Source organism: Athene noctua, chromosome 3, assembly GCF_965140245.1.
Source record: "Athene noctua chromosome 3, bAthNoc1.hap1.1, whole genome shotgun sequence".
Classification (NCBI taxonomy): Eukaryota; Metazoa; Chordata; class Aves; order Strigiformes; family Strigidae; genus Athene; species Athene noctua.
The window spans coordinates 12,701,566-12,727,427 of record NC_134039.1 but is presented as its reverse complement, the minus strand read 5'-3'; the positions used below and the strand labels follow the sequence as shown (position 1 = coordinate 12,727,427).

General features: G+C 42.1%; 1 protein-coding gene across 2 annotated transcripts in view; it reads right to left on the bottom strand.

The window, feature by feature from the left end:
• Positions 1–688: 688 nt before the first annotated feature.
• AKR1D1 (aldo-keto reductase family 1 member D1) overlaps positions 689–25,862 on the bottom strand; it is a 35,237-nt gene continuing 10,063 nt past the window's right edge. The window contains exons 2-9 of one of the 2 annotated variants that reach the window (XM_074901264.1): positions 19,230–19,397; positions 14,734–14,850; positions 10,223–10,300; positions 7,872–7,994; positions 6,012–6,121; positions 5,360–5,525; positions 4,512–4,594; positions 689–830 (exon numbers count right to left, since the gene is read on the bottom strand). In XM_074901264.1, the coding sequence (XP_074757365.1) occupies positions 788–830; positions 4,512–4,594; positions 5,360–5,525; positions 6,012–6,121; positions 7,872–7,994; positions 10,223–10,300; positions 14,734–14,850; positions 19,230–19,397 (888 nt within the window). In that variant the 3' untranslated portion in view covers positions 689–787. The remainder of the gene's footprint in view (positions 831–4,511; positions 4,595–5,359; positions 5,526–6,011; positions 6,122–7,871; positions 7,995–10,222; positions 10,301–14,733; positions 14,851–19,229; positions 19,398–25,862) is intronic. The other variant, XM_074901265.1, reaches the window with a different exon arrangement.

The window sequence follows — 25,862 nt, the reverse complement described above, 5'->3', positions numbered from 1 at the left end:
TCTTCTTGGGTCAGTATCAGTTTGTGGAGCAGGAAAGAAGTTTAAAGGATTTTTAATCTAAGGGATTTTTTTAACTCTTAAATTCTCACTAGTGCTACCTCCAGAATGGCTCCAGACTGCATATGCAATGCTATGCAATACCATCCTTGTATAGCAGCTAAAATATAGATGCAATCCTGAGCTGGGGGATGGGCAGGGAGGGATATGAACATGCTTATAATGCTTTAGGGCTTGAACTAGTTGCATGTGAAGCTAGCTGAGGGGTACCTACGGAATGCAGCTAATGTATGCAGCTGAAGAATACTCTGGTCAGAGTGAAACAAGCTTCACTGCATGAAGCAGTGAATCTATATATCAATATACATATGTGCATATATATATATATATCTCCAAACCAATTAGTTCCCCACTCCTAACTTTCTCTCACTTGAGCTGTGAAACAAGATACTGCTTCACATCTAACTGAAGCAGAACTACTTGTTTCAAAATCAGTGAAGAATGTGCCATTGAGTGACAATGATTTAGCTTGAACTAGTGAGCCTGTTTTCAAGAGAAATCTGTCAGTTTTGAAGCTTCAATGCTCCTAAGCCAAAACCAGAGATTCAATAGGTTAAATAGATTTGCTCTTCAGTAGCAATAAGAGATTGACAAGACTAGAGGAAGTAAATGTAATGTTTTTAATGCTGATGTGAACAGTCTCCGGTGAAGTCAAAGCACCAAACATTGGGTCTCTTTCAGCAAAGCCTAACAGCACCAAGTTAGGAACCTCCCCGGACACACCTTGTTTTCAGTATTCATCGTTGAAGGGATACTCTGGATGGTCACGCCACCTGTGGATAGGTCAGATTGAACAAGTGAGCTTCTTGGGTCAAGCAGGATGTCACATCACTGATGCAGTTGTCCCGCGCCTAGCAAACCTCTTCCCTGCAATATACAGGTGGCCTTCATGGAAAGCTCTTCTGCTTATTCTGAAAATGTCTGCTCTGAATAATCTTCCCTGCAGAGTGGGAAACAAGTCTGTACATTTAAGGAGAGGACAGTGAAGGACCATTTTTCAGGCCTACAGACCTTAAGGACAGATGGGAAACAAAAACCAACAACAGTTTGGATGTCAGCTATTCTTGCTATTTAACTCAGTGGATTTAACTTAGGTTAGTAGAAGTGTTGTAGGGAAGGGGGATGGCTTTGCTATATACTTGTTGTAGAAGGGGAAGACTTCTTTGTTCAGGTGTCTAGAAAGACCCTCAAAATTAAGGGATATATCTGAAGAAGAGGTGGATACACCAGACTACTACTTTGGCTTATGCATTTAATGCTGGCGTGAACAGGTCTGGGTCTGGTATGGTGCTTTGTTCAAGTGGCTGCCATATCTAGACTAGGTCTGTCTGTCCTCTAGCTCAGCCTAGACATAGATGCTCTGCCAGGTTAATAGCACAAGTGGCAGAGAACTTACAAAGAAGCTTTGAGGCTTCCCAGTTCATTGGAAAAAGGGATGTTCGTGACTGCATACTACCAAAGTTAGAGAGAGGTGCTTCAGGTTCCATTTTAAAAAACTGCATGCTCAGGGAAGATGCACAATCCAGGATTCTTACAAAAGGCAAGAAGAAAATTCCCAGGGTCAACTGCAGGTGGAAAAATAACACTGTGTTTGCTCATCATTGGCAGGCTTGAGAGAGAGGTAGTTGGGAGTTGGTAGTTTTGTTGTGGGTTTTCTTGTTTATTTGTTTGAGAAGATGATGCTAAACCACAAGCCCTGGCTTGACAAACACTTTCCATTAGCAAAGACAAAAATTTCTGATGAGCATTCTCAGGTGCACCATGGCAGCTGGATATCTTGCCTTACAGCAGAGCACAACAAATACTGGCATTTATCCCAGCTGTTAATCGTTCCAGTTTGGGAAGTATATATTTCACAATATTGAAGTTAACTAACTGGAAGGCATCAAACATTTTGAATTGGTTGTGTCAAAACATTTCACTCTAATATTCAGCCAAGCTGAAGTGTTTAAACATTAACAGATTGAGTTGGTTCAAAAAAAAAACAAGCCACAACACTTTGGCTTGTTTGGTTTCAGTATAATTTGACTATGTCTGAGTTGCCAGTGTCATAATCTCTACTTTCCATCTATGAAGTTTGCTAATCAGATCTCACATGTTCAAAGGTCTGAGTCTTTTGAGTGAAAATGATTCACTCAGAGGAGTCAATGCAGGTTTGAATAACTGGTAAGGAAGAATATCCATAGCAGAGACTGGGAGCACAAGGTAAATCAAGCAGAGATTAATGTAAAACTTGCCCAACATAATACTTCCAGATTTCTCCAAGGCAAGAAAAAACATTTCAGACTGACATTTCCTGAATTACTTGTATTTTTACAAAATGTCCATTTTCTGCTCAGATGCTTAACTTGCTAACTCATTCCACTAATTTTAATATTCTGTTCCTATGGGCTTACTCACACCATCAAAACAGCAGACTTGCACACAGTACTCATGGCAGCTGATGACTGGAAGAGCCAGAGGAAAGCTGGCTTTTTCCATTCCTGCTGGCATTTGCATCACAGCAGTTGAAGGTTTTGCACAAAGTTGACTAACCAAAGTCTTTCTGTATGATGGTTGGACTTTTTCAGATACATATTGCTAGATGAATTAAGAAATCTCTATGCTGGTAGCTCATCTGTTGCAGTGTCAATTCCAGACACTTCAGTGTAAGAACACATAGTAAGAAGATACATGTTTAGCTGCTCCTTACATGGCAACATCACTTTTCTGAGAAGGCATTTTTCACAGCTGAGGTCAGACTGTATTTAAGCATTTTCCCCAAATGTGGCACTCCTGTGAAAAACAGGCCTGGCAATGTCCATCCTATGCATCATGTTTTCCTTTTTCTCAGTGACCTCCTGTAACCGAATTTAGTATAATAAAGCAAAGCATTTAGTTTATTAGTTTTTAGATTGGTGACAAAAGTTCTCCTGTGGGCATTTGCATCCTTTCCTTCTGGAAAAGGCTCTTGCATTTGCACCAAGGTTACGTTTTGTGTATACACTCACTAAAAGTTTAAATGATATGATAGCTGAATTTAGCTATGAAAACCCTATTTCAACTACCAAAACACACAGAAGAATCTGCTAGGCCACTTGTGAGAAGCCTTCTGAAACTAAGTGCTACTGACTGATGGAAGACTATTTTAAGTTTTAAGAAACTGAAGCTTCAGAGCACCTGGCTGAGCTTAAATGTGAAAGATTAACTCCATTATGATGCTTTTAACTTAGTTCATATTTCCTAGCATATTTATGCAGCACAGTAAGTGGTTTATTTGTTCTTTTGCAACATTCCTCCCACCTTTTGAGCAATGGTCAATGTTTTGGAGTGCTATTAATGCTGCTATCCAGCTTCTCGTTATTTTTAGTGCTTGAGCACACTACAGTTTGGCAAGACACATATAATCCAAGCTAGCAAGAGAAATGCATGGAAATTAACTTCTAGCATTTGGCTACACATTGAGTGCCCCGAAATGGGGAAAGCATAAAGTTTGGCCATAAGCTGTAGATGCTCTTGAGCTGAAAGAAAAACAAATGGCCTCATTCTCTGGAGATATTGGGTCAGTCTGAGCCTTATGGGGTAGCGCAGCCTTCAGGTGAAGCAAAGCTACATTGGGTGGAAAGCTTTAGATCACAAGCAGCAAGAGACCAAGCCTTGTTAGTTCTCAGAAGAGATAATTACGAAGTGGTCTAGCAGTCAAACAAGCTGCATGGTTTTCTGCTTTCCATATAAGAAGGTACAACTCAAGGTGGAAGCAGAAGAGGGAAATTGATGAAGACAGCATCAGAGGAAAGGCCAAAACAAAGTTTCTGAACACTTGTAGTCACTAAGAGGTATCATCTTTTATGAGAAAGTTGGGTAGGCAAATTTTGATGTTCTGACCAAAGTATTAAGCAAGAAGGAGCAGAGCTCTCCCTAAATTAGCCTTGTGGTTTCATGTAGCAATGTTCTTAATTCTCAGGCTTCCAAATGGCAATTTAGGACAAGTTGCCTCTGGAAACACTAGGTTTACAATCCAGAAGCCGTTGTACTTGAGCAGCAACATGGCTTGCTGAGCACTGGAAGTGAGGGTGAGAAGGAGGGAAAGACAAGAAATTGCTACTATTTGAGTTTCACCTCTGATATCCACACTGCTAGTCAGGAGCAATGCTACACCTTGTCAGTGGCTGAGACTGTCATTACAACATATAGCAGAAAGCATTTGAGGAGACGGAGCAGAGATGGAATAGCCAGATGCAGTTACTTTCTACTAGGTGGGCTTTTGACATCTGAGCTGCAAACAAGTATTGCACATTTATATTTGCAATGGGTCCAGGAGCATATTCAGGCATTAAAGACCTCCCATATTTAAGCCTTACCTTAAAATAAGGTTGTTTTAAAAAAATTATATTAAAAGGAAGTGATTTTTTTTTTTAAATCCTCTGAAAAGACAGGAATGTTTTGTGAGGATCTAGGATTCCTCCTGGACTTACATTAACAGTTCCACATAACGAACGTTTTTGTTCAGGGCTTCAATCTCTTTCATCTCTTTCTCAGTGAGGGAGAAGTCAAAGATCTAATAGAAGGAGATGTTAGGCATAAGTTAGCATTTCTTGTCATCCGTATGTTCCAGATTCCAAAAGTAAAATCCCCCCTCCTCCCCACTGTCTCCCCCACAAATTCATACTTGCTTACATTTATAGGAAAATCTTGAGGAAATGAATAAGTATGGTCCTGTTTGTTTACACTCTTTTGCAAGAAGAGAAAGGTAGTCTGGCAAGTACTGGGCCACCAGCTTTGAAAGCAATACACTGGCAGGGAAAGCAGGGAGCAGCGTGGTTACTGAGTGCTGCAAGGGACACGGGAAAAAATTCTTCATCTTATCTGGGTGTTGTGGTCAAGCCAGATGCTTTCTGGTGGTGTGATTATAAGCCTTTCTGGCACACCTGTATGCAGCAACCCTTCCTTAACAAAGCTGCCCCATACCTGAAGAGTCAGTCGTTCCTGAATAACCTACATCCAGCAACCTTGGGCTGCTGCCCTACTGAATTACTTCATCTTGCTTGTGCTGCTCATTGCAGCAACTGCTGCTCTGGGATACACCACCATCTGGAACTTTAGCTGTTCCACAGGGTTAAGAGAGACCAAAATTTTCTCTCTACTTTGCTCTATTATTGTCACATCATGGTACCGTTAAGTGATGGAGACAAAAAGCCTTAAATGTGGCAAAGCTGACATTGGTCAAGCCTTAGTCTACAGAAATAAATGGGGAAATTGGTTTCTATAAGGGCTAAGCCCATGAAAGTGAATTCATCCATGCATCACTGGAGTATGAATTTACCTGGAAATTCTCTCTGATGCGTTGTGGATTGAAGCTTTTTGGGATGACCACCACCCCTCGCTGGATGCTGAAACGCAAAGCAACCTGTGCAGCTGTCTTGTTGTACTTTTTGCCAATGGCATTCAGCACAGGATCCTTCAGTAAAGGAGGGGAGGACACATTTACCCTGGAAGAAAATTGGCAAAAAGGAAACAAAAAAAATTCCTCCTTATCTTTAATGTCAAAACATCAGGGCATCTACTCGTCTGTGGACAGAATACTGCACCTTTTACACAATTACTGTGAAAGATAAGAGAAAAGCTTTGGCATTTATGTTGGCGGTCTGTCAAAGGCAACTTCCTATGTGATATCCTAACATTGACTTAGTTTCTACTTCCTCACCTAAGCTTCAACGCTCCCAGTTACAGACACTTGCTTTCTGTTAGAGGAGACCTAAGGTGACCTCCTATATGGATACCTGGCATTTTTGGATGACAGCATGCAGCATGAGTGTTGCAAGTTTACATTCACAACAGTAAGATTTAGACACTGAAGTTCAAAACTACTTTGAAAAATGGGGACAAAGGTATTTTGCACAGAGACCCAACAGTGGAGAACTATTATTCTTTTCCTAGATATTGTCCTTCTATTAGAAAGTAACACGGGGACTTACCAGGTTTCGTCCCTTGAAGTTCCCAGTGGGCTGTACCCAACAATAACAATGTCATGTTGTCTGCAAAATTCTAAGAGTTTAGGTTGGGTGAAATAGGGATGGCATTCAACCTATAAGAATAATGTAGAAAGAATGATTAATCAACAGGACCAGATACGCAGAAGATGGTGTCCCAATATTTGTGACGGCTATAGACCGGGTGATATTTTCAGGAAAGAATACGTGTAAGTTAAGGAATAGGGAAAATCAGTCTGTGGTTACTGTTCTAATTGTACGTTGTTAGATGATGATATTTTTTTTTGGTGGATAGCAGACCAACATCTGCGATTATAATTTGGTAGTAGGGAACGTTTATTGGCCCCCAGTGGAGAGGTGGCAATAAGTGGGGGGGATGAAGGTAAGGGAAGCTCACTAGAGAAGTTGTCTGAGAAGGCAACCCATCTCATGTGGGTCAGATCTTTGTTTCTCTGCCTCTTGCATTCAGGATGACTAATGTGATGTTATTTTTAGGGGAAGTGTTGGTATAAGCTGTCCCAGATAGAAAGGTGAGGGGGGGATATGTAAAAGGTGAGACATCTCCATAATGGGATCGACCTTGTTACAAGCTCTGCCCTCTCACATTGCAAATACTGTTCCCTTACAGACAGGGATTTTCTGGCTGTGTTCTCAGTCTCTGGGAAAGGGATGTCTACAAGGTGACAGAACAACCACTGTTTGCAGGCAGTCTGAAGCTAGCTGGCACATCTATGCTTGCTGGCTAGCTGCCCTAAACTGGGCTTAATCTTTTGCCCAGTTTTCCTCGACCCCAGGAAGCAGCAGCAATGTTCAGTGCAGTCTTAGGGGCATGCCAGAAATGGCAATTGCATTTTGCACCCGCTGGGCATGTTAGTAGTAGTGAAGGGTGTTGGAATTCCCATCTCTCACAGGCTCCCTTTCCCTGCAGGCCGAAGACAGAAATGAAGGCTATGAGCAGCCTCCCTGCCCTGCCCCAGGTCAATCCCAGCTCTCCAGGCCACGTGCTGCGGGTGGAAAGTTGGTCCCAGTTGGTCTCTGGCCTCTTCTCTGATACTGCTAATGTGGATATTAGTTCGTGCCAGATGAGTCGGAAGAGCTTCCCAGTGATTTCTAGGAAATGCAGTGACCCGCCAAATGCCAGAGTCAAAGGTACTGGGCATTCAGATGGGTCACTGCCACTTACCAGCTTCTCTGAGCCCCACTACTGTAATTTAACTCAGACATGACTGTCATCTTCATTGGCTTGTTCAGCTCAAGTCAGTCACTTAATGGAGTCTCCTCTTTAATTTGGATCTTTCTCTAACTCTTACTGACATCTTATAGGAAAGGCACAAAAGAGCAAGTACAGGAAATTTAGGAATTCCTTCTAATGGCCTTTAGTCTTGGGAAGTTTAGAGTGACTCAGGATCCCTGCTATGTAGGGTTGTTTTGGTTTGGTGTCAGCTGAGGTAGAAATGGCTTCATTGAGGACTAGGTAGGTCTGAATGATTTCTCTTGAGAATTTTTTGGACTTGAAGTAAGGTACATGTCAGAGATTTAAGATCTGCATTGACTCAGCATTCAACCTTGTTACAGAGCTTTAGCACAGAGGCACCAGTTTTATAGTCCTGGAACAGGAACTAAGAAGAGTGATCGTTCCAGCACCTTCAAATATTTATCTTTAGCTCAGATAGAATGAGTAATATTTTCAGGCTAGATATGGAAGTATGACAGTATGGAGGGCAGCATCTATGGCAAAGTGTACGTCACCTTCCCGCACACGGTGGCTTAGGCCATGTGTTGCCTCTGCGTTCCCTACAGCATAGTGGCACCATGGCAAGCACTGCCCTCGGCTTGCAGTCATACCTGGTTGCTGACAGGTTTGTACTTAAGTCCTGGCTTGTTCAGAATCATCTCCAGCTGCCTGCGGTTGAAATTGGATACTCCAATAGACTTTGCCAAGCCTGCATCTTTACATGCTTCCATAGCCTGCAAAGAAAACAAAGACCAGTGGAGTCCCATGTGTTGGCTTGATTCCTTGGAGCATATGCTTCAGAGATAGGTGGAAGACAGTCCATTCTTGAGACTGCAGAAAAACGTTTGCTGCAGCAGAACTAGCAGCTGTATTAGCATGAGGGCTGGTGCCATCCTGCTATTCTAAACTATGTTCCTGTGTAGACCCGCTTTCCAGACCAAACCCTAACATTTCATACCTCCTGTGAGGGTAGAATTTGTCTGGAGAGCAGAAAGATTAATCTGAGATACAGATACTTCAGTGCCAGACATCTGCTTTCAAAGAGTTTTGCTTACTTTATGCTGCTTTAGCACTGCCTCAAAGCTGGAGAAGGGAGAGTGAACAAAACAGATTGCTTTCCGGATAAGTCAATTTATTTCTTTTGATTGTACAAGTCTCTGTCCAGTGAAATCCCCTAAATATCTGGCAAGGCATATCACAAAAACAGCACAGTACGGTACACCACAAAACTTCAGTACAGTATAAAGCAGATAAAAAGGGGGGAGACAGTAATTCTAGATATTCTGTACTTCAGACAAATCCTAATAGCTGAGAAAGCCTTATGAATACTGGATATGAATACATGCCCTGGTCTTCATTAGCTTCATCTGCTGGGTTGTTAAGGGGAAAGAGAGGCCTTTCCTATGGTCTTCCCCTTTGCTCCCAGAAACTCTGCACACAAATGACTCAGTGACTGTCTGAGGCAGAGCAGACCCCACAGTGGAGCTGGATACCCCTCCTTTCTGTCTCACAGGAGCTGAAAGCAGGGAGGTAAGAGGCACCACATATTTGATGACCTCTAGTTGGCCTCATATGCTTTGTATCACTGTGACAAGTCAGCAAATATAGTCATCTGGAGCCATTTTTGCCTGCTAACACATACTGAGAGAGTGAAATTATCTGGATTGAGTTTAACCAGTTTTATTTAGATCGATGTTATTATTTGCAGGCGCTCAACACCCCCTATTTTTCTCTTGGCTTATCAGCTGAAGAGTGACCTGCTACAATATATCCTTTACAATTAAGCACCAACTCGATAATAAAAACATAACAGTGTTCAGACAGCTGTTGCTTTCAACATTTGAGCAACTAGTCTGTGAAAGAGAGGAATGAACTTCATCAGCCAGATACAAGGGTAACATAAACAGCTAACGTGGAAGTCTCTGTTCCCCCTGAAACCCAGCCTGGATGGCTCAGCTGCCAGGGGAAAGCTCAAGCCCACCCTGAGCTCTCTTCCACTCTGAACTTTCACTCAGAATTTCACCCATTATCCATGTTTATCTCCTGCACCTTGAGTAAAGCTAAACTGGGACATGACTATTCAGGTCTGGATGATGAAAGCTGAAGTGGAGCATGTAGCAGCCCATGTTCTCTCTCCTGGTGTGAACTGGGCTGAATTAGTGATGCTTTTGCAGCAGACCTGATGCAGAAGGAGAACTGACCAGCTTTGGCCATGAATTATATTGTTCAAGGCTTCAAAAGGCAGGAGCGTGAGGAGATTGCTAATCTTACTTTCTGCCTCACCTGACACATCCCGAAGCCAGATGGCTGTAGGCTTAAAGAGACATCTGGCTAAAGGACTAGAGAGCATCACAAACAAATTTAGGATGCAATCTTTCAGGCAAATGCTGCTTCCCTCCAAGTTTTATTATCAAATGCATTTTCATCTGATAATTCAATGTAAAAGTGACTGAGCTTGTTCTGATGGCAAGGGTTTTGTTTTGGGTGGGGTTTTTTTTGGTTGTTTTTTGTGTTTAGGGTTTTTGGTTGTTTTTTTTTTTTTTTTTTTTTATGGTGAGCTTTAGGGCAAATTATGTTTTTTCTTGAAGGCAAAAAGCCTCCTTTTTTTGAGGAGGATCCAGTCACTTCTTAGCGCTCCAACTTTCTCCTGCTGTAAAGATCTGATAAAGAGGAGACATTAGTAAACACCTACAGAATCCTCAACTAGCAAATGTTGAGTGCACTCTCTGAAAGAAGGGTGTCAGATATTTCAACAGTGTTTTATTTTGTTCTAAAAATAATTAAGGGATGGTAAGGTGCAACATCCTTAGGGACAGAAAGTAGAATTTATCCATGGAGCTAGTAGAATTCAATCCATTTGCCCTGTCAATATGCCTCGGCTTTGTTTATGAAGGCTACAAGTAAAACAGAAGGAAGATCTGTGTTTTTAAAGCATATATGAATGGATGTTGTGTTTGCTTACCTCCCAAGTGGCACATAAATCTGTCTCATGGTAGATAAATTTTCCATTTTCATCTTTTGGGTAGATTGCTTCTCCAGGCTGAAAAGTAAAACCACACTTTTGTGCTTTAAAGAAAAATTTTCACTCCTCAGAGTAAAGATTTCTACAGACTCTGTTTCTACTAGCAAACAAATAAAAATTCAAAGACTTTCTGAAACACCCTAAGTTCAACAGGTCATTCATTCTGGGCTTACCACACCCTCCACTGCTAGATCATCCTTGGACACAGTTCTGAACTGCACGAGTGGACACTCAGGAGTTCCTGGATGGCCTTGTTTTTCAATAAACTTTTGACTTTTACGCTATGGCATCCAAAGGACTAGTCTCCTTCCAAAGGGCTGGGTTAGGGTACTAACCTGTATTCTCTTCTACTTCTTCCCTCCTTTCTTCCCAGCCCTTCCCCTGATCCTGTATGTGTCCTAGGCACCTGGGAAGAGTACCAGCTCAGTCCAGGTCCCAGCTGTTGGAGGAACCATTTCCAAGAGATACTTACTAGTAGTAAAGTGCTACGTGCATAGCTATAGTACAGGCCATGAACATCTTAAGTGCCTTATCCACCTTTCTTTGGGCACTAGGAACTCTTTCTTCCTGCCTCTATACCCCATAAACAAGACTTCAGAGATGAGTTACGAGCTGATATCTCATGAGCACAGCTTTCTCTTATTTGCTGGTCATTTCACTGCTGTTGCAGGCAATGCATTGACACCTGCCTCCCTTTTGTCTGATTGTAATTTCAGTTTTTTTCATAAAAACCCTTCGGTGATGTTTGACATTTGATCTGACTGCAAACTGCTACATTTCAAAGGTCTGGGTACAAGATGTTGACATGGTAACTCCTTGGGAACAAGCAACTGTGACTAATATGATCAGTAACTGGCGCCTCCCAATTCAGTCAAGAAGTTCAAATTCAGGCATTTCATGGGAAAAGTGAGCCTAAGGAAAACACAGTCTCAGATTTCAGAGGCCAAGGTCTAAGAGGCATAAGCCTGTCTCTTCCAAATGTGCTGGTTTTCCTCAATGAATTCCACAAAAATGACTTGATGCCTTTGTTGCTGTGTCTTGCTGAAAAAAATAATCTTGACCAGAAGGAGGTAGATGGCTGTTGGGTACATTTTTCTATTAGAAGGCAAAGTGTTTGCCATCATAATTTGAGGTGGAGAAGCCCTATTTATAAAACCACCCCATGGTATTTTGGAACAAACCATTCACACCCATGATATCCCAGAAAATTATCCAAGGACTGCAAGCTCAATGCATAGCAGTTGGAATTCTTTGAGTTCAGGGGATGAGTCTGAATTCAAGACCTTTTTACTCTGTTCCATTCTGATTCATTAACTTCTGTTCAACATTGCTTTTTTTTACAGTAGTCAATAGCCAGCAATTACATTAGCTAATTTATCATCGCCCATTTTCCTCCATTTCTATCACTTGTGTTCTAAAAAGCAAAGTCAAGATGAATGGCGTTTGAAGATGAACTTATCTTGACAGAGATAAATGGTGTCAGGTATTGTGGATTTTCCACAAAGATCAATCCTTGTGCCCCTTGCCTCCAGGGAACTGCACAAGGTGTTAAAGTACAGTTGCCTCTGCTCAATAGTCTCCAGTCAATACTTTCTCTGCCAAGCTACCTTTTCATGCAAGGGAGTTCCTGCATGGGAGAACTGTCTGCAGATGGATAAAGAGGGTTAAAGTGCTGGGGGAAAGACAGGGGTTTGATGGTGACAGGACGGTGGTTACTGGGTCTTTGTAAAGGTCTTTCAGAAGTTGGTCACACTTCCCAGCTTTGGGTTCTCATGGACTGCACTGCACCAGTCATGCCCCAAAATGCTGTTGTCTTCTCTTGCAGTTCTCTTGGAGATAGCCATGCACCTTAGACAGAATGTAAGGTGGCTTTCTACCATGTTGTTGTATGAGCACTGAAACAAGTGAGACAACACTGTTCAATCACTGCCACGATGCAGGGATCACATTCTATCACGTCATGTTCAAAGTCTGGAAGCTCCAAAAGCATATTTAAAACACAGCAGTTGGTAACCACTGAGAGGAAAAGCCCTGCTCTCATTATAATAATTTCCTCACCAACACAGATCCAGGATGACAGGTCTGCACATCCCATTGCTTTCACAAAATGGTCTTTGACAAGTGGGCTTTCTCAAGAGAGCAATTTTAACAACTTGTGAATGCCCAGTGTATAAACAGAAGGCAATAAGGAGTCAAATAGTTAGAGTATTGGTCTGTTTTGTTTTATTCTCTTAAAATGACAAGAAGATACTTGGATAAGACTTGTTCAATGTAAGGCTAAAATACTTACTTTCCTTCTAGATCACAGAATAATTTAGTTGGGAGGAATTTTGAGATCGTTTAGCACACAGGTACCTGCTTACTGATGGATCAGTCATCCTAGAAAACCTGCCAGTGGGTATGAGCTACCCAGGCAGAGGGCACGTGGTGGCCTAGAGGAGACCTGTTCCTGCTGGTCATCAGCCTTGCTAGGGTAGAGGGGCAGAGCACTCCCGCTGGGCTAAAGGGAGGAGGGACATAAGGCCTGAGTGGGGAATCTGTGTGAGGGAAAAATACAGGGAGATGCGGGCTAATGTTGGTAGATCAGTGAATGATGTCACCCCACATGTCAGCTGTTCCTGATACACCCAAAAGTGCTGGTGTGGTGGGGTTTTCCTCCTCTGAGCGCTGCTCTCCACAACCAGATTCCTCTTACTCTACCTAAAAGCCCCTGTGAGAGCTTGCATGGCTGGGATCTGCAGGGGCACGTTTCCTACTGGTTTCAGAGTGGGACCATAAGCTTTGTCTCAAGTTCTTCACTGATTTCCAAGCAGACACTAGTTTTGCTAGAAGGCTTTTGGGCAGACAGGAAAGCACCAATGTTTGTGGACTAAGGCAGAATAGGAGTTTGTTGGCATTACACCTGCATACTCCTCACCAAAGGCAAGCATCACGTGCAGGATGGGTTCATTTGTGAGAGAGGGAGCAAAGGAAGGAAACATGTTACTATTGTAAAAGGGTGGGGTTTTTTTCTTTTTGTATCTGCCACAGAAAAATGTATATTTTTCAGGCAGAAACTGATCTTTTTTCTTTCCTCTCAAGGGGGACATGAATGAATCTCCAGCACTGCTACTCCTTTAACAACTCAGATTGTTGATACAGGCCTCAGGGAGTCAGATGTACATTACTTTAAAGCCAGCTGTCTATATCTTTATATTGTGAGACAATGACCTTCACTATGTGGGAGAATGAACTACAAGAGAATACAAACACAAGCAAAGGGAAACAGGAAATTGAAGTGGTGGGAAATCTTTTAAAATGTACCCAAAAGGATTCCATACGTGGGACTGTATAAATAAAGTTTTAATATCTGAGTCCAGTTACTCTTATACAGGTCTTAATGGGATATGGCTTCCTTGGGGAAAAAAAGAACTGCAGGTCTAAGGTGATTGCTTCATTGGTAAATTGTTTCCTATCTGATGCTTCTGGTAGTTTGGAGTCTGTAGTAAAATACAATTTTAATAATCAGAAAATTAACTTCCTTGCAAAAAGAGGCCATTTTAGAGTTTAAACATCCCGCAGAAACAATTAGCCAGCCAATTGCCTGACCCTATTCTCTAAGAAAAAGGATTTAATTGGTTCAAAACCACTTAAATACATTTTGAATCTCATTCTTCTAATCTTAACTTACCCTTATATCATGTACTTGCAGAAGAAAACTGAAAGCAAGGTACAATTGGCTGTGAAAAAAGAAAATTTGGGGACTTGAAAGATCTTGTGGCAAGGGAGGCATGCAAGTCCAGTATGAGCTCCTTATGTTCAAAGGTTTTGGCTACAAGGCGTGCAGAGCCAGCAGTATGAAGGAATATCAAGTTTTAAGTTTTTTAGACATTTGAGAGTGAGGGGTGGACAACCCATGTTTGGAACCAACTGTGATCTACTGAAGCTGTCCAAGAGGAGCACTGAAGTTAAGGAGATTAAGACCATACCCAACTATTTGCCCAGTGGCTTTAATACTACTGAGGATATTTGGTTTTGGGGACAGAGTAAGGAAATCAACTTGGTGACTTTTCTCCCTTTCCCTCTCCCCCTGCAAACTTTGCCCCTAGCTCTTTGCTGCTTTGTATAACCACTTTCCTCCAGTGACTCCCTCCTCATGGCTCAGAGAGGATTAAGACACATGTGTTGCTTCAGCTACAGTAATTCTTCAGCATAGGAAGTGTTCAGTCCTGGTTAGGAGACCTGTCCTTCCAGAGACACACCACGTTACAGCTGTCAGTAACTGTTCTCACACCACCTATAAGCCACTCTTTGCGTGGGTAATGCACAGAAATGTATGCATGCAGTATATATCAAACATTATCTGGTCAAAGTACTATTTTCAACATGGACTGGAAGCTGCAAGGAAGATGCTGATGAAGACGTTGGTTCAAGCCAGTCATGCACTTTTTTGGGGCAATTTTCCTTCTTACCTTGAAAGCCATTGGCAGCTCAATAATGTAGAGGTCAACGTAATCCAGCTGCAGGATCTTCAGGGTTTTCTCCAGCGTAGGACGCACAAGCTCTGGGGGGTGGCAAGTATTCCACAGCTGAGGAGGCAAGATAAGCTCTTTTTTGGGTGCCAGGAGGAACAGTGATCATCCACCAGCTGAGACCCGCCCCCAACACACACACACACTCTTGTCCTTCTGACAGCTTGTTATGCACAGGGCAAAGACATTGTGGTCTACATCACTGCAAGACAAAGGTGACCACCCTATCCTGTCCCAGTGCTGACCCAGTAAAGCCATTACATATTTGATTATTACAAGGTTCTTCTGAGTTGAGTATATTGCAGACTTCTGCTCAATGAACTTAGGCAGATTCCTTTTGTTTTCTGAGCTTTCCAAGCATATGCTTTCACTGGAAAACTTTGTTCTCACAAGAAATCTGTGGTCAGTTTTATGCTCGAAGGCAGAAGCTCAGATCATGTGAGTTAAACTATTGAACAGCCAAGCACCCGTCACAAAGAGAATCTTTTTGTTTTCTCCTGTGGTCGTGGAGCCTGAGTGATTGCCTGACCTTGGGAAGTTTTAATTTATGCCCCAGTCCTTACTGAAGTTGTATTATTTTTCAGTTACTGTAATTCAGGTGTGACTAGTTAAAGCACAGCCTTTCAACCTCTTTAATCACAACTGCTTCCTTGTGGGATTATGCCCTAAGGTTGCTATGGAGTGTGCTTAGTTGATTAGCTTTCAGGACTATCTCTAACTGAACCCTGATGATGCTAATCTCTAGCAAGAATGAAACATAGCATGGTAATTAGTAACCAAGAGGTCTTTGTAAACTGATTGCTGCAGTTAAAATAGACAAAAACCAGAATTAACGCACAATAGAAGGTTTAAAGTGCCGTTTGTTTTCACACAGTGAGCTGGGCTATTTTATCATCTTTTTTCAATGTACAAAACTGATATGTGGTGTCATGTTGAGTTTTTTGGCACATTTATTGGCTGGAAAAACATTCAGTTTGTTGGTATGGTCATTGTCTAGCCAGTTCTGCCACCAAAGCTGGCAGTCACTGCATGCCAAGGTATAGAATCAATTCATTCTTGACACACAAAATACTTGAATTGCCATTTTCAGGAGAAGATAACGATTATAGGTGTCAAAGGACATAGCCTGGGTAACTTTTAAATATTTTAGATGTTTGGTTTTTTTAAACCAGATTATTGTTTTCCCAAGGAATAACTATCTGCTCAGTTCTGCCAGCAGAGGCAAGGACACATTGTCTTGAAGTTCAGTTGTACTGAGGACAGCACATCTGACCCTGCCCTAAACTGACAAACCAAAACAGGATTTGGCACCTGGAAATTTATACTAGGCTGTATGTTGCAAGGTGAAAGAGTTTATGATCACTAGATGGTGGTTACACAGGCTGAGGTGTACTATAGTAAAGGGAGCAAGGGCCTGCTCTCAGGAGTTTTAAGCTGTTCCATGGGATTTCCTGAAAGCCTTTGGTCTGGATGGTTTTTAAGCATTTTACATGTAAAATGAGATGTTGTTTTGGACTTAAATATGGGTAAGGAAATGAGTCTGTATACCTTTCATGTGTAGTTTGTTTTGTTACTGTGTTTTAGAAATTTAGCAACCTGATAGTTGATAGTTTACAAGCAGTTTTTCTGAGCACCCTTTCTAGCTCTGTGCTATTGAGTTCAGTACTTGCCGGTGAATATACTTCCCTTTAAAAAACTACAGAGGTTCTAAACAAACAGCATTTAGAAACAGCAAACGTTTGTACTATGTTAATACATAGATGCCATGGAAACTGAGGAGTTTCATAACTGTTTTCATGATTTGTTCAACATTGTATTATCTACCTAAGTAGAACCCATGTAGACATTTGAGCAGCCAAAGCTGCCAGCTGGCTTTGGCATTTCAGGACACCACATTTCCTGGAAATGTTACTTCTAGTTTAATGAAAGAAATATCCTGGGATGAAAGAGGAGACCAAAAAGGTCTTGCTATATAAGCCAAGTGAGATGTTGGCAGTTGATATAAAACCTCTAAAATTTCTGGATGCTGAGCTTCTCTGCCTGATCAGCCAGCCAGCAGCATGAGCCAAATGCAAGTGCTGATGATTTCAACTGGCAGATGCAGCCCGACTGCACCAAGTCACTATTCCAGTAACACTGCCACTCAGCGGGGCTGTTCTTGTTAGTTCCTGCTGACGGACCAGCCTTCAATCTGCATCATCTTCCATTAAGGAAAGATTTGCATGAGGGGCTTGAGTCTGAAGGGTTTTGGGAATTTCCAGTACTTCTGATGTCAATAAGGCTGAAAACAAAACCAAATTTTGTTGTGTAGACTGCTTCCAATAATGGTGTACTCTATCCACCATGTCTCCCAGAAGATGCAACAGTTCATATCAGTCAGTTACCAATTAATGGCGGTAGCTTGCTATTTGCCTGTAGTTCATAAGATACATGAGTTTGTGAGGTACATAAAGCTAAAGATACATAAGCTCATAAGGCAAGAGACACCCAGTCCCACCCCTCCTGGAAAGTTCAGAGTTGCTGTGAAAATGTTCAGTGAAACCTGTGAAAATCCTGGATTGTGATGGATTGAATTGGTTGCAGAATATTTTCAATTTCTGCCTCTAAATTCTTTAAAGACTACAGAGATGCCTTAATGAACTATTACCCTGAGCACCTGAAGTTTTGTCAAGCACAAACAGGACATAACAGAAAGATAAATCCACGTGTGTCCCATCTCACGGTCTCAAGGCAGGCCGGAACTACAGGCACTGGCTCTTGTGGTACTATGAGTTGCAGCCCCGTGGCTTGCAGGATCTGCAGTTTAGGGAACAAATGAACCTACAATCAAGAAGTCAAATGTAGTTTCACAGATGGCTCAATGTTTAAGTAGTGATTATCAGCTAGGAAAATCATCTAATGATTAGATCAGACAACCTAATATAGAAAGGTTTAATAAATAAAGTAAGTTCGGAAATTTTAACAAAATGTGCTTTCACAGAACCTAAAGGTTTGTATGGGAAAATAAACTGCAGGGGAAGCAATTGAGAAAGTTAAAAGACTTAGAATTGTTAGGACATCTGGTTCTAACCTTTTGGAACAACTTTGTGGTTTTGATTTGAAATATTACTGGTAATTTGCAGTAATGAAACTATAAAACTGTTGAAACAAATTAATTTGACTGATCCAAATCAACATATTTGGCATATGAGAGGCTGAGAGACTACCCTGATAAAGGTGGAAAAGCTGAGGATGTGAAGCTTTTCTCAGGATGGCAAGGTTGTTACCAGTAGAATCAAGCAGGGAACTTGGAAAAGGGTTGCATACTTTACAAATTGGAAATTGCTGTACTCGGAAATTGGTCTATCGTTGCTGAAATCCACTTGGTCTGCAAACTACCCAATATGAAGCTTACTTTCCCAGATCATAGAGCTTAACTATATTGCTTGCAGTAAAATGGGCCTTTTATCCCATGGGATCTTTCACTCTAGGAACCATAGTATTTATTTCCAAGGCTGTTGAGTAACTTTTGTGGATTACGTCTTATTTGGGAAAGGAGAAAGGGAAAATATTAGGCTGATATGTTCAAAGAAGCACTGCAGGAAGGGGAATTTGAGGCCATAATCTCCATTAGAAACTGGAGAGGCACCATGAATTTTCTGGGGCCATCTGATCTTTATTCTGCAATGTGCAATGAGCTCTTTCTCTTATACCTGGGATATAGTCATTGTAGTTGTAACAGCTTTTGTCAGACACTTTATCGGACAAGGGATTTCATTATTCTAGGAGAGAATCAACTCTTACAGCTAAGACTTTAAACCATTAACCAGCTCATGCGTTATTCTGGCCTCTTTGCTCTAGAGCAGAAGTGTGATGACATCTTCTCTCCAAGTAAGTTGATTCATCATACTAGAACCTTTTAATGACAGGTGATACAGTAACTAAGGGTGTAGCTTGATGAGTAATTTTCTGGCAGTAGTACCACTGTAAGCACTTGCTGTTCTCCTGTACACAGACACTTGCGTACACGTGCTTGCTCCCACCCCTTTCATTGTGCAATCTAACAGCAAACCTGTACGGGGAATTGCTCTAACAGAAAATAACCCATTTGCAGGCTCAGTGAGTATACAAATGTGTGTGCCAGCATAACACGTGGGACAGTAACAGCTTAGGCAGCACTGCTGAGTGTAGCAATAGTTTCAACTTGCTGGTGCCTACAATACTAGGCAGAATGGATGTAGCATGGTTCCCACTGCTAACAAAGCTTTAAACTGAGAACAATAGGGATTCCTGCACTTAACAGCAAATCTAGTGCTCATTAAGCTCTGCAGCATTATGGTAATGCTAGGAAAAAAAAAAAAAAAGGATGTTGGATCTGGAAGCATGCCTGATGTTGACTACAGGCATTCTTAAGCCAATTCACAGAAATCCTGGATTATCTGAGTGCAGCTTCTCACCTTGCCACAGTAAAAAATGTCTTCTCGCTTGATCCTTCCTTCAGCAATCTTCTCCCGGATGGCTTGTCCCACCTCATGCTCATTGTAGTAGACAAAGGCGCCGTCAATATGGCGGTAACCAGCATCAATGGCAATCTTCACCGACTCCAAACAGGTACCTTTGGGAGTCTGATGGGAGAAGAAAAAGAATAAACATGGTTTCAGGCTCCTGCTCACCTCTCCTGAAATGCTATGGAGTCCCTGATATATGCACAAGGTTCATGCTGGAGTTCATTCCGTCTAACCATCTGTTACCTCCCCAGACACCTCTCTCAAATTCTGAATAAAAATGTGCTGTGCACTTTTCTTCAAAACTGTCATGAATGTGGAATTAGACTGGAAAAAGGAGCAAAGCAAAAAATTGTCTATGTGTCTGGGAAAGAGAGAGTACTAGAGTCCTCAGGAAGTAGAAATGAATGTATTTCATACGAAAATTATTTCAGAATTTCTTACCTAGAGAGCAAGAGCTTTCCTACAACAGCCGTTTGATAAAGTCCCTTGCTCAAGTGCAAGAGGACTTTTTGGTTGAGCAGAGCCTGATCAGAGGCTGTTTGAATACCTTATGGCCCAGTAGAGCTTTCAGCAGAGCAGGAACTCAGATTTGACTTCTTTCTCCTCAGATCATCTTATCATTGGTGGTACCACAACCAAAGGGTGATAGTTGAGGAATGTCTACAGGTGTTCCCAGTTCTGGACAGTTGCTTTATCGTGTGGCTAAGAATCAGTAGATGCTTTAGTGTACATTTATATGCACCTTACTGCTTCAGTTTAAGATGAGCCCAAGAAACCTCTTGATAAGTCCAAGTGGCATTTTTGTACTGGGTGCTGCACTTAAGTTTACCTATCTTTGCTGAACTTCATAGTAAGCGTGTTTTTTCAGAACAGTCATATTTTTCATTAGCCAATGTGGCAAGCAAAATACATGTAGGCCAAACCAAGCAAAAAACATAAGACTGAAATAATTTGATCACTGAAATGGCACTGAAAACATCTTATTTTTGCCACAATTTGTATAATGAGAGGGCAGCTCTAAATGGTGGTGATCAAGGGCTCTCAGTGACACATGGCAGTGCTATTCTCCTACCCTTTTCATAGGCATTGCTCTGCTGTGACAGGGACATCTGGTTCACTTAAAGGAAAACTGAAACAGGGTGAGTCAACCTGCTCTCCTGTGTTGCTCTCTGCCAGCAGCAAATGCCAAGAGGTGAATTTTGCGGCCTCCAAGTGAAGGGCCAAGACCACGCTGCTTCTCCTATGAAGAAAACAGATGACAGAGACATCTGGAAATTAGACAGGGTGTGAAGAGAGGATGTCAAATTTGTTGATTTTGCTGATGCCAAGGAAATATAAGAATCAGGATTGGCGATAGGTGCTGTTGGGAAGGACCACTTTTCACCACAGCAATCGGTCTCTCTCCAAGCTGCCATTTTACAGCAGCCACTGGCTTGGCTGTCCAAGAGTTTGCCATAAAACAAACAGCTGCTCTTCCACCACCTGCTGAACTGGAAGGTGTGAAAATCATAGCTGCCACAGGATGCTGCAGCGACTAAGGACACTGGTCTGCCCTTCCACGTTCACGGAAGAAAGATCTATGACGGACTGCTGAAGACACATAGGGGTCATCCTCTGCCTTTCAGTCCCAGAGCTGTAGACTGGTGGCAGGTTATTCTGGTGTAATGGGACTGTATCTTGGCCTGCTTGCTCTGCTCTTCAGTGTCCTGTCCAGCCTGGCTGCTATCAGACATGACTGAATCAACTTCTCTTCAGGCTCAGGGGGACTCTCTGCTCCAGCATGCAGTGCCTAAAGGTTACCTAAAATGCAAAGCTGCTTACACTTGCCCTTATTTATTGTAGACGTGAGTGAGGGCTGAGAAGGAAAATGGCACATTTTGGCACGCTGAAGTATTTAGAGCAGTGACAATGCAATATTGTCTGCTCAACTGAGAGAGACAATGAAACAGTTGTTTGAATGCTTTGCTGCTTTCATTGTGGGAGCCTCCCAAAGGCACGCTCAGGCCCTGCCAGGGCCCTTTCCTAGTTGTTAGTAAGATGTAATGAAGACCACAGCAGCTAAAAGCCTTTCAGGCACAGTCAATGGCTAGTTTTCACTCCGGGCATGTCAGGCAGCGTTACAGAAGCATGATGCATGGAGCAGTGACCGTCTCCAACATGCTCACAACTTTGTCCCTGCCTGAACCTGCAAGGAAGGATTTGAGGAAGGCGGTAGGCAAAAAGCTGACACAAGTACTCAAGCCTGCAGTTACTGATACAGTAACCTCATACCTCTGTCTTGGCAATGAGTTCCATGAGGCTGTATCCACAGTTGCAAAGCTCAGGGTGACTAGCACAGAGCAACGAGGCTCATCTTAAAGGTCTTGTAAGCTCAAGTCCAAGTGATGACTAGTTATCCAAAATATATTTTAAAGAGTGGAATCAGTGTTTTCTCTATGAAATCTGATTGTGTGACTTTTAGATCACTTCAGCCTGTTTGACTTCTACCATTCAAATGCACGAAAGCAGACCAGTGACGCACCACCTTAAGGCAGATTTTTAAAAATAGTGTGGGGTTGGTTTTTTAAACTTTTTTCCCTTTTGTTGAAGAACCTGAAAATGGAGTGTGGGCCTGATTCTAGGATTTCCTCTCTCTTCTCTTTTGACTCTTGAGAGCTTGCATGAACACAGCTCACACTTTTTTCCTGCAGCTGTAAACCAAACCTCACAAAGCAAAGAAATGTTGATTATTGACTTGCATCTTTTCTGAAACACCAGGGCCATTTTGGCCAGTAACAACAGCAGAAAGAATCCTTGAAGAAGGTACAGAGTCTCACATATAGGACAATGGCATAACTGCAGACTGGGGAGGAGGGTAGAACAGAGGGAAATGAGAAAGCTTGCACTTACTGCAATTGCCTTTGGCTGAATTAGTTAACTTATGTTAGAGCTGAACTTCTATGTACTTTTTAATCTTTTGCATGGGACTCACACAAATCTGTACAAATAGTCTTGTGAAAGGCTCCTCCATCTCAAGGATTAATCTTATCCTTTAGGGGCTTCAGGAGGCTTTTTTTGGATCAGGCTTTGATTACCAATGGCCGGAGATGGGTTTATGCTAAATAGAAATGTTTTTATTACACTAGTTCATTTCATCTGATGTGATATATTAGTTCTGACAGATTCTAGTCTAAGGTGCTTCATATAAAAATGCAAGAAAACCTAGGGACCACTTTTTGGAAAATCCTGCCTCTTTTGAGCTGTCCCAGCTGAAGGCCTGTGACATCTGCAAGTCTGGAAACTTCATACAATATGTTTATTTTCATTCTAACAGAGAAACTATTATATCTAGCATTTCATGTATTTAATCCTTCCAAATCCTGCAGTAATGGGCTGTGGTAAACTGTGTTGATGAGTTGCACAGGCTAGTCATGTTGTAGTTTTGCCACTTCTTAGAAGTGTTGCCTTCAGTGTCATATCTTATTCCAGTGTTTCTTGACAGACTGTCTTAAATCTGGATTACTTGAATCACCACTGCTCATCCATCTTTCTGTCATAGAAGGCACAAACACGGATCTTGCCCTTCTACCCCGCTGCTCAGCCCGAGGCATTTTAATCTCTTCTGTCTTTCATGGAAAGAAAGTCTTTAACTAGTAGTGACCAAATCGGAGATTACCAGCTGAAACCCAAATTTTACTTAAGTGCAGATAGAATTTTGTGATATGACTGCTTTTACGTCTCGTGGTGTGGTATAACGGTCAGCACTCAATCAGAGCAGTTGATGGAGCAGTGCCTCCCAGGCTGCCTGGCTGTGGAGTAGCCACCTTTACCAGGAAAGCCAGACCTCCTCCTCCTCCTCCTTCCAGGAGGTTATACTCACTAGTGTACGCTGTCTACAATGTGGTTGCCTATGCCAGCTACTCACTTCAGGTAGGCCTTTATTCTTGCACTGTTCCCAGATAAGCAGGGCTCCTCATGTTTAGAGCAGCAGAAATGCCATATGAGGTACTGAAATGTCTCTGTGCTTTAAACCTTTGTGCTTTGTCAGTAGTAATTCAGGACACTTTGGCCTTAAGACAAATCTTTGCTTCTTTATTACTTTTTATTTAAGTGTAGATAAGAGGTATGCTTGATCCTTAGCCATAATTAATGTTTCAGCTTCTAATCAGTGTGCCCTGCAACTATGCTGCTTTGATCAAGGACTGTTGTTTTAGAACTGGAATTTTATAACCACTTGTACACTGTAAGTCAGATTTCTATCTTCAGTGCTCTTACTTACAGTCACTAATTTGTGCCAAAAAAAGGTATTAAAATATTACATGTTTTATGATAAAAGAAAAACTTCTTGGTTGACTAGAACCACTCGCTCAATCACTAATAACTCCTTCAAAAACATCTAGGTTCATAGAGTTTAAGGAAACAACACACACAATTATTCCCTCTATCAATCAATAGCTTGTAAACCTGCTGATTTACCACCATGCATGACAGATTAAACCAGTACCTCATTCCTTCAGACTTTATGGTAAATAAATCCAGACTTAGATTTTCGCCTTTGCTGAAAGAAAAGCAGCAGAAATTTGGCCCCTTCTCCATAGATGAAGTAGCCAACTGGCCAGTTACCACATTTTATGACTCTGAAAAAGCAATGTGCTTCATCACTTCTGCCTGTCTGAAAGGGTCTGCTCTCTTTTTCATCTGAGACCATGAACTTTTTTAGTTTTTAATGTTTATTCCAGACAACCTCTATCACATCATTTTGTCAAAAACTATTCTCCCTACCATAGAAAATGTACAACTTCAGTTTTACTCCTGACTGCATGTGACCAAGCCACAGGGGAATATTTTTTTGTGCAGGCATACCCATGAATTTTACTGTTCCCTCTCAAGTAAAACAGTATTTGCTTAGCAGTGTTAGGGGTTGCCTTACTCATTACTGTTATTTAGTGCCCTCCAATTCTTTTGCTTTCTCTACAGCATCCTTTTCTGGTCAGCAATTTCCATCAGCTTTCCAGCTGATAAAAACGAATTCTGGTTACCTCCAAATACAAAGCAAAGGGACACATTAGTGGCAGACTGTAATCCTGCAAGAATATGTGAACAGGTACCATAGGCACCGTTTTTATAAATGTCTTAACATCACTACTGTCATTTATTCTGTACTAGTGCATACAGTAAAGGAAAACAGTCTGACTCAGGCTCCCAGGTTCTGCTCTGCCTCGTTTCACATACGCAGCTTCACAGAGTTGCACCAGTCTCAGCAGCATGTGGGAGCTGAGGAAGCAGCACTTCAGAAAATGAGCCGTTTGCCTTAGTCCTAGGTACCTCACCTGGTTAGTGCAATGGAATCCAGTCCCTCAGCTGGGAATAATGATCCTGGGAGGAAGAACTGGAGGTGTTGAGAGAGACAGGGCCATCTCCTGGAAAAATCTGACTTTAGCTGCAGCTGAATTACACAAGAGATCCAAACTGTGGGCTAAACACTCCAGTCCTAACCTATAATTTAAGATGTGGAGCCACTGTTTAGGAATCTTAGTCAGCTAAATACAGGAAGGGGAAAGTAGGTACATTCCTGGGCTCAGCGCCTCCTTCACCAAAGCTCGGCACTCACACACAGATTCTTATGCAAGTTTCTAGAAGCCCAATTGCTTATTTCCATTTGTCTGTTTTCCGGACAAACTGGCAAAGAGGACTGGCTTAAGATGTTAGGAACAGAGCATAGAAAACATGTGTACTGAAGGCATTACAGGAAAGCACAGGTTGAGTTTAAAAAGCTAGAGGATATGAGCCACATGAGGGTACATTCTTAGAATTGTTTAATCTTGTAAAGGAGAAGTTGTACTGTACACCTCTTTCTTGGAAAAAGCAACCGCCAGCACATCCCTCTCTCTTGTACACCGGAAAAATCTGGCTTTTGTCCCCCGGAAGCATTGGCAACCACCACCCAGGAAGCAAAACCTAGCAAAGGAATCTCTGCAAAAGCAGGTAGAGCTGAGGAGAGCACCACTGAGCCACGAGCTGCTATGCTGGCTCAGAGCTCTGCTTTATGTCATGCAGTGCATTGCCTTAGAAAGTGCAGGGCAGCATATGCACCAAGAGAAGAACGGGGCAATAGTGACGCTTGCTGCCTCATGTCACACTGTGAATGAAGGTGGACAAGGGGTGCCTTTTTCCTCTAGCCTGATGTCCTGCTGGTGGCTTGAAGTGTGATGTTTGATTGCCTGTACAACAGAAATTAGATTGCATAACTGCAGATTTAGGATGTCTAGAATTCCTGTGACATTTTTATTCTAGGATTTAGCCAAAGCTGTCTTCAGGAAAGCCTTATTACTGTAGCTGGCAGAGGCTGCGGGAGTTATTTTTACCACTTGATTGCAGAATCCTCAGTTTTAGGATCAACGCAACTTTTCACTTGATGCAAATTCACTTTAATGCAAGACTAAGTTAAAGGGCTGCCATGCCTCTCTGTCATCAGATGGAGGATTAAAGCAAACCAAGCAAATTACATGCACACCCAGGTCCCATGCTTGAAGTGCCAGCAGGGTGGACTGGGACAGTTTCCTGAAGAGCTGGAGGACACAAGAGCCAGCCAGCCCTGGAAAG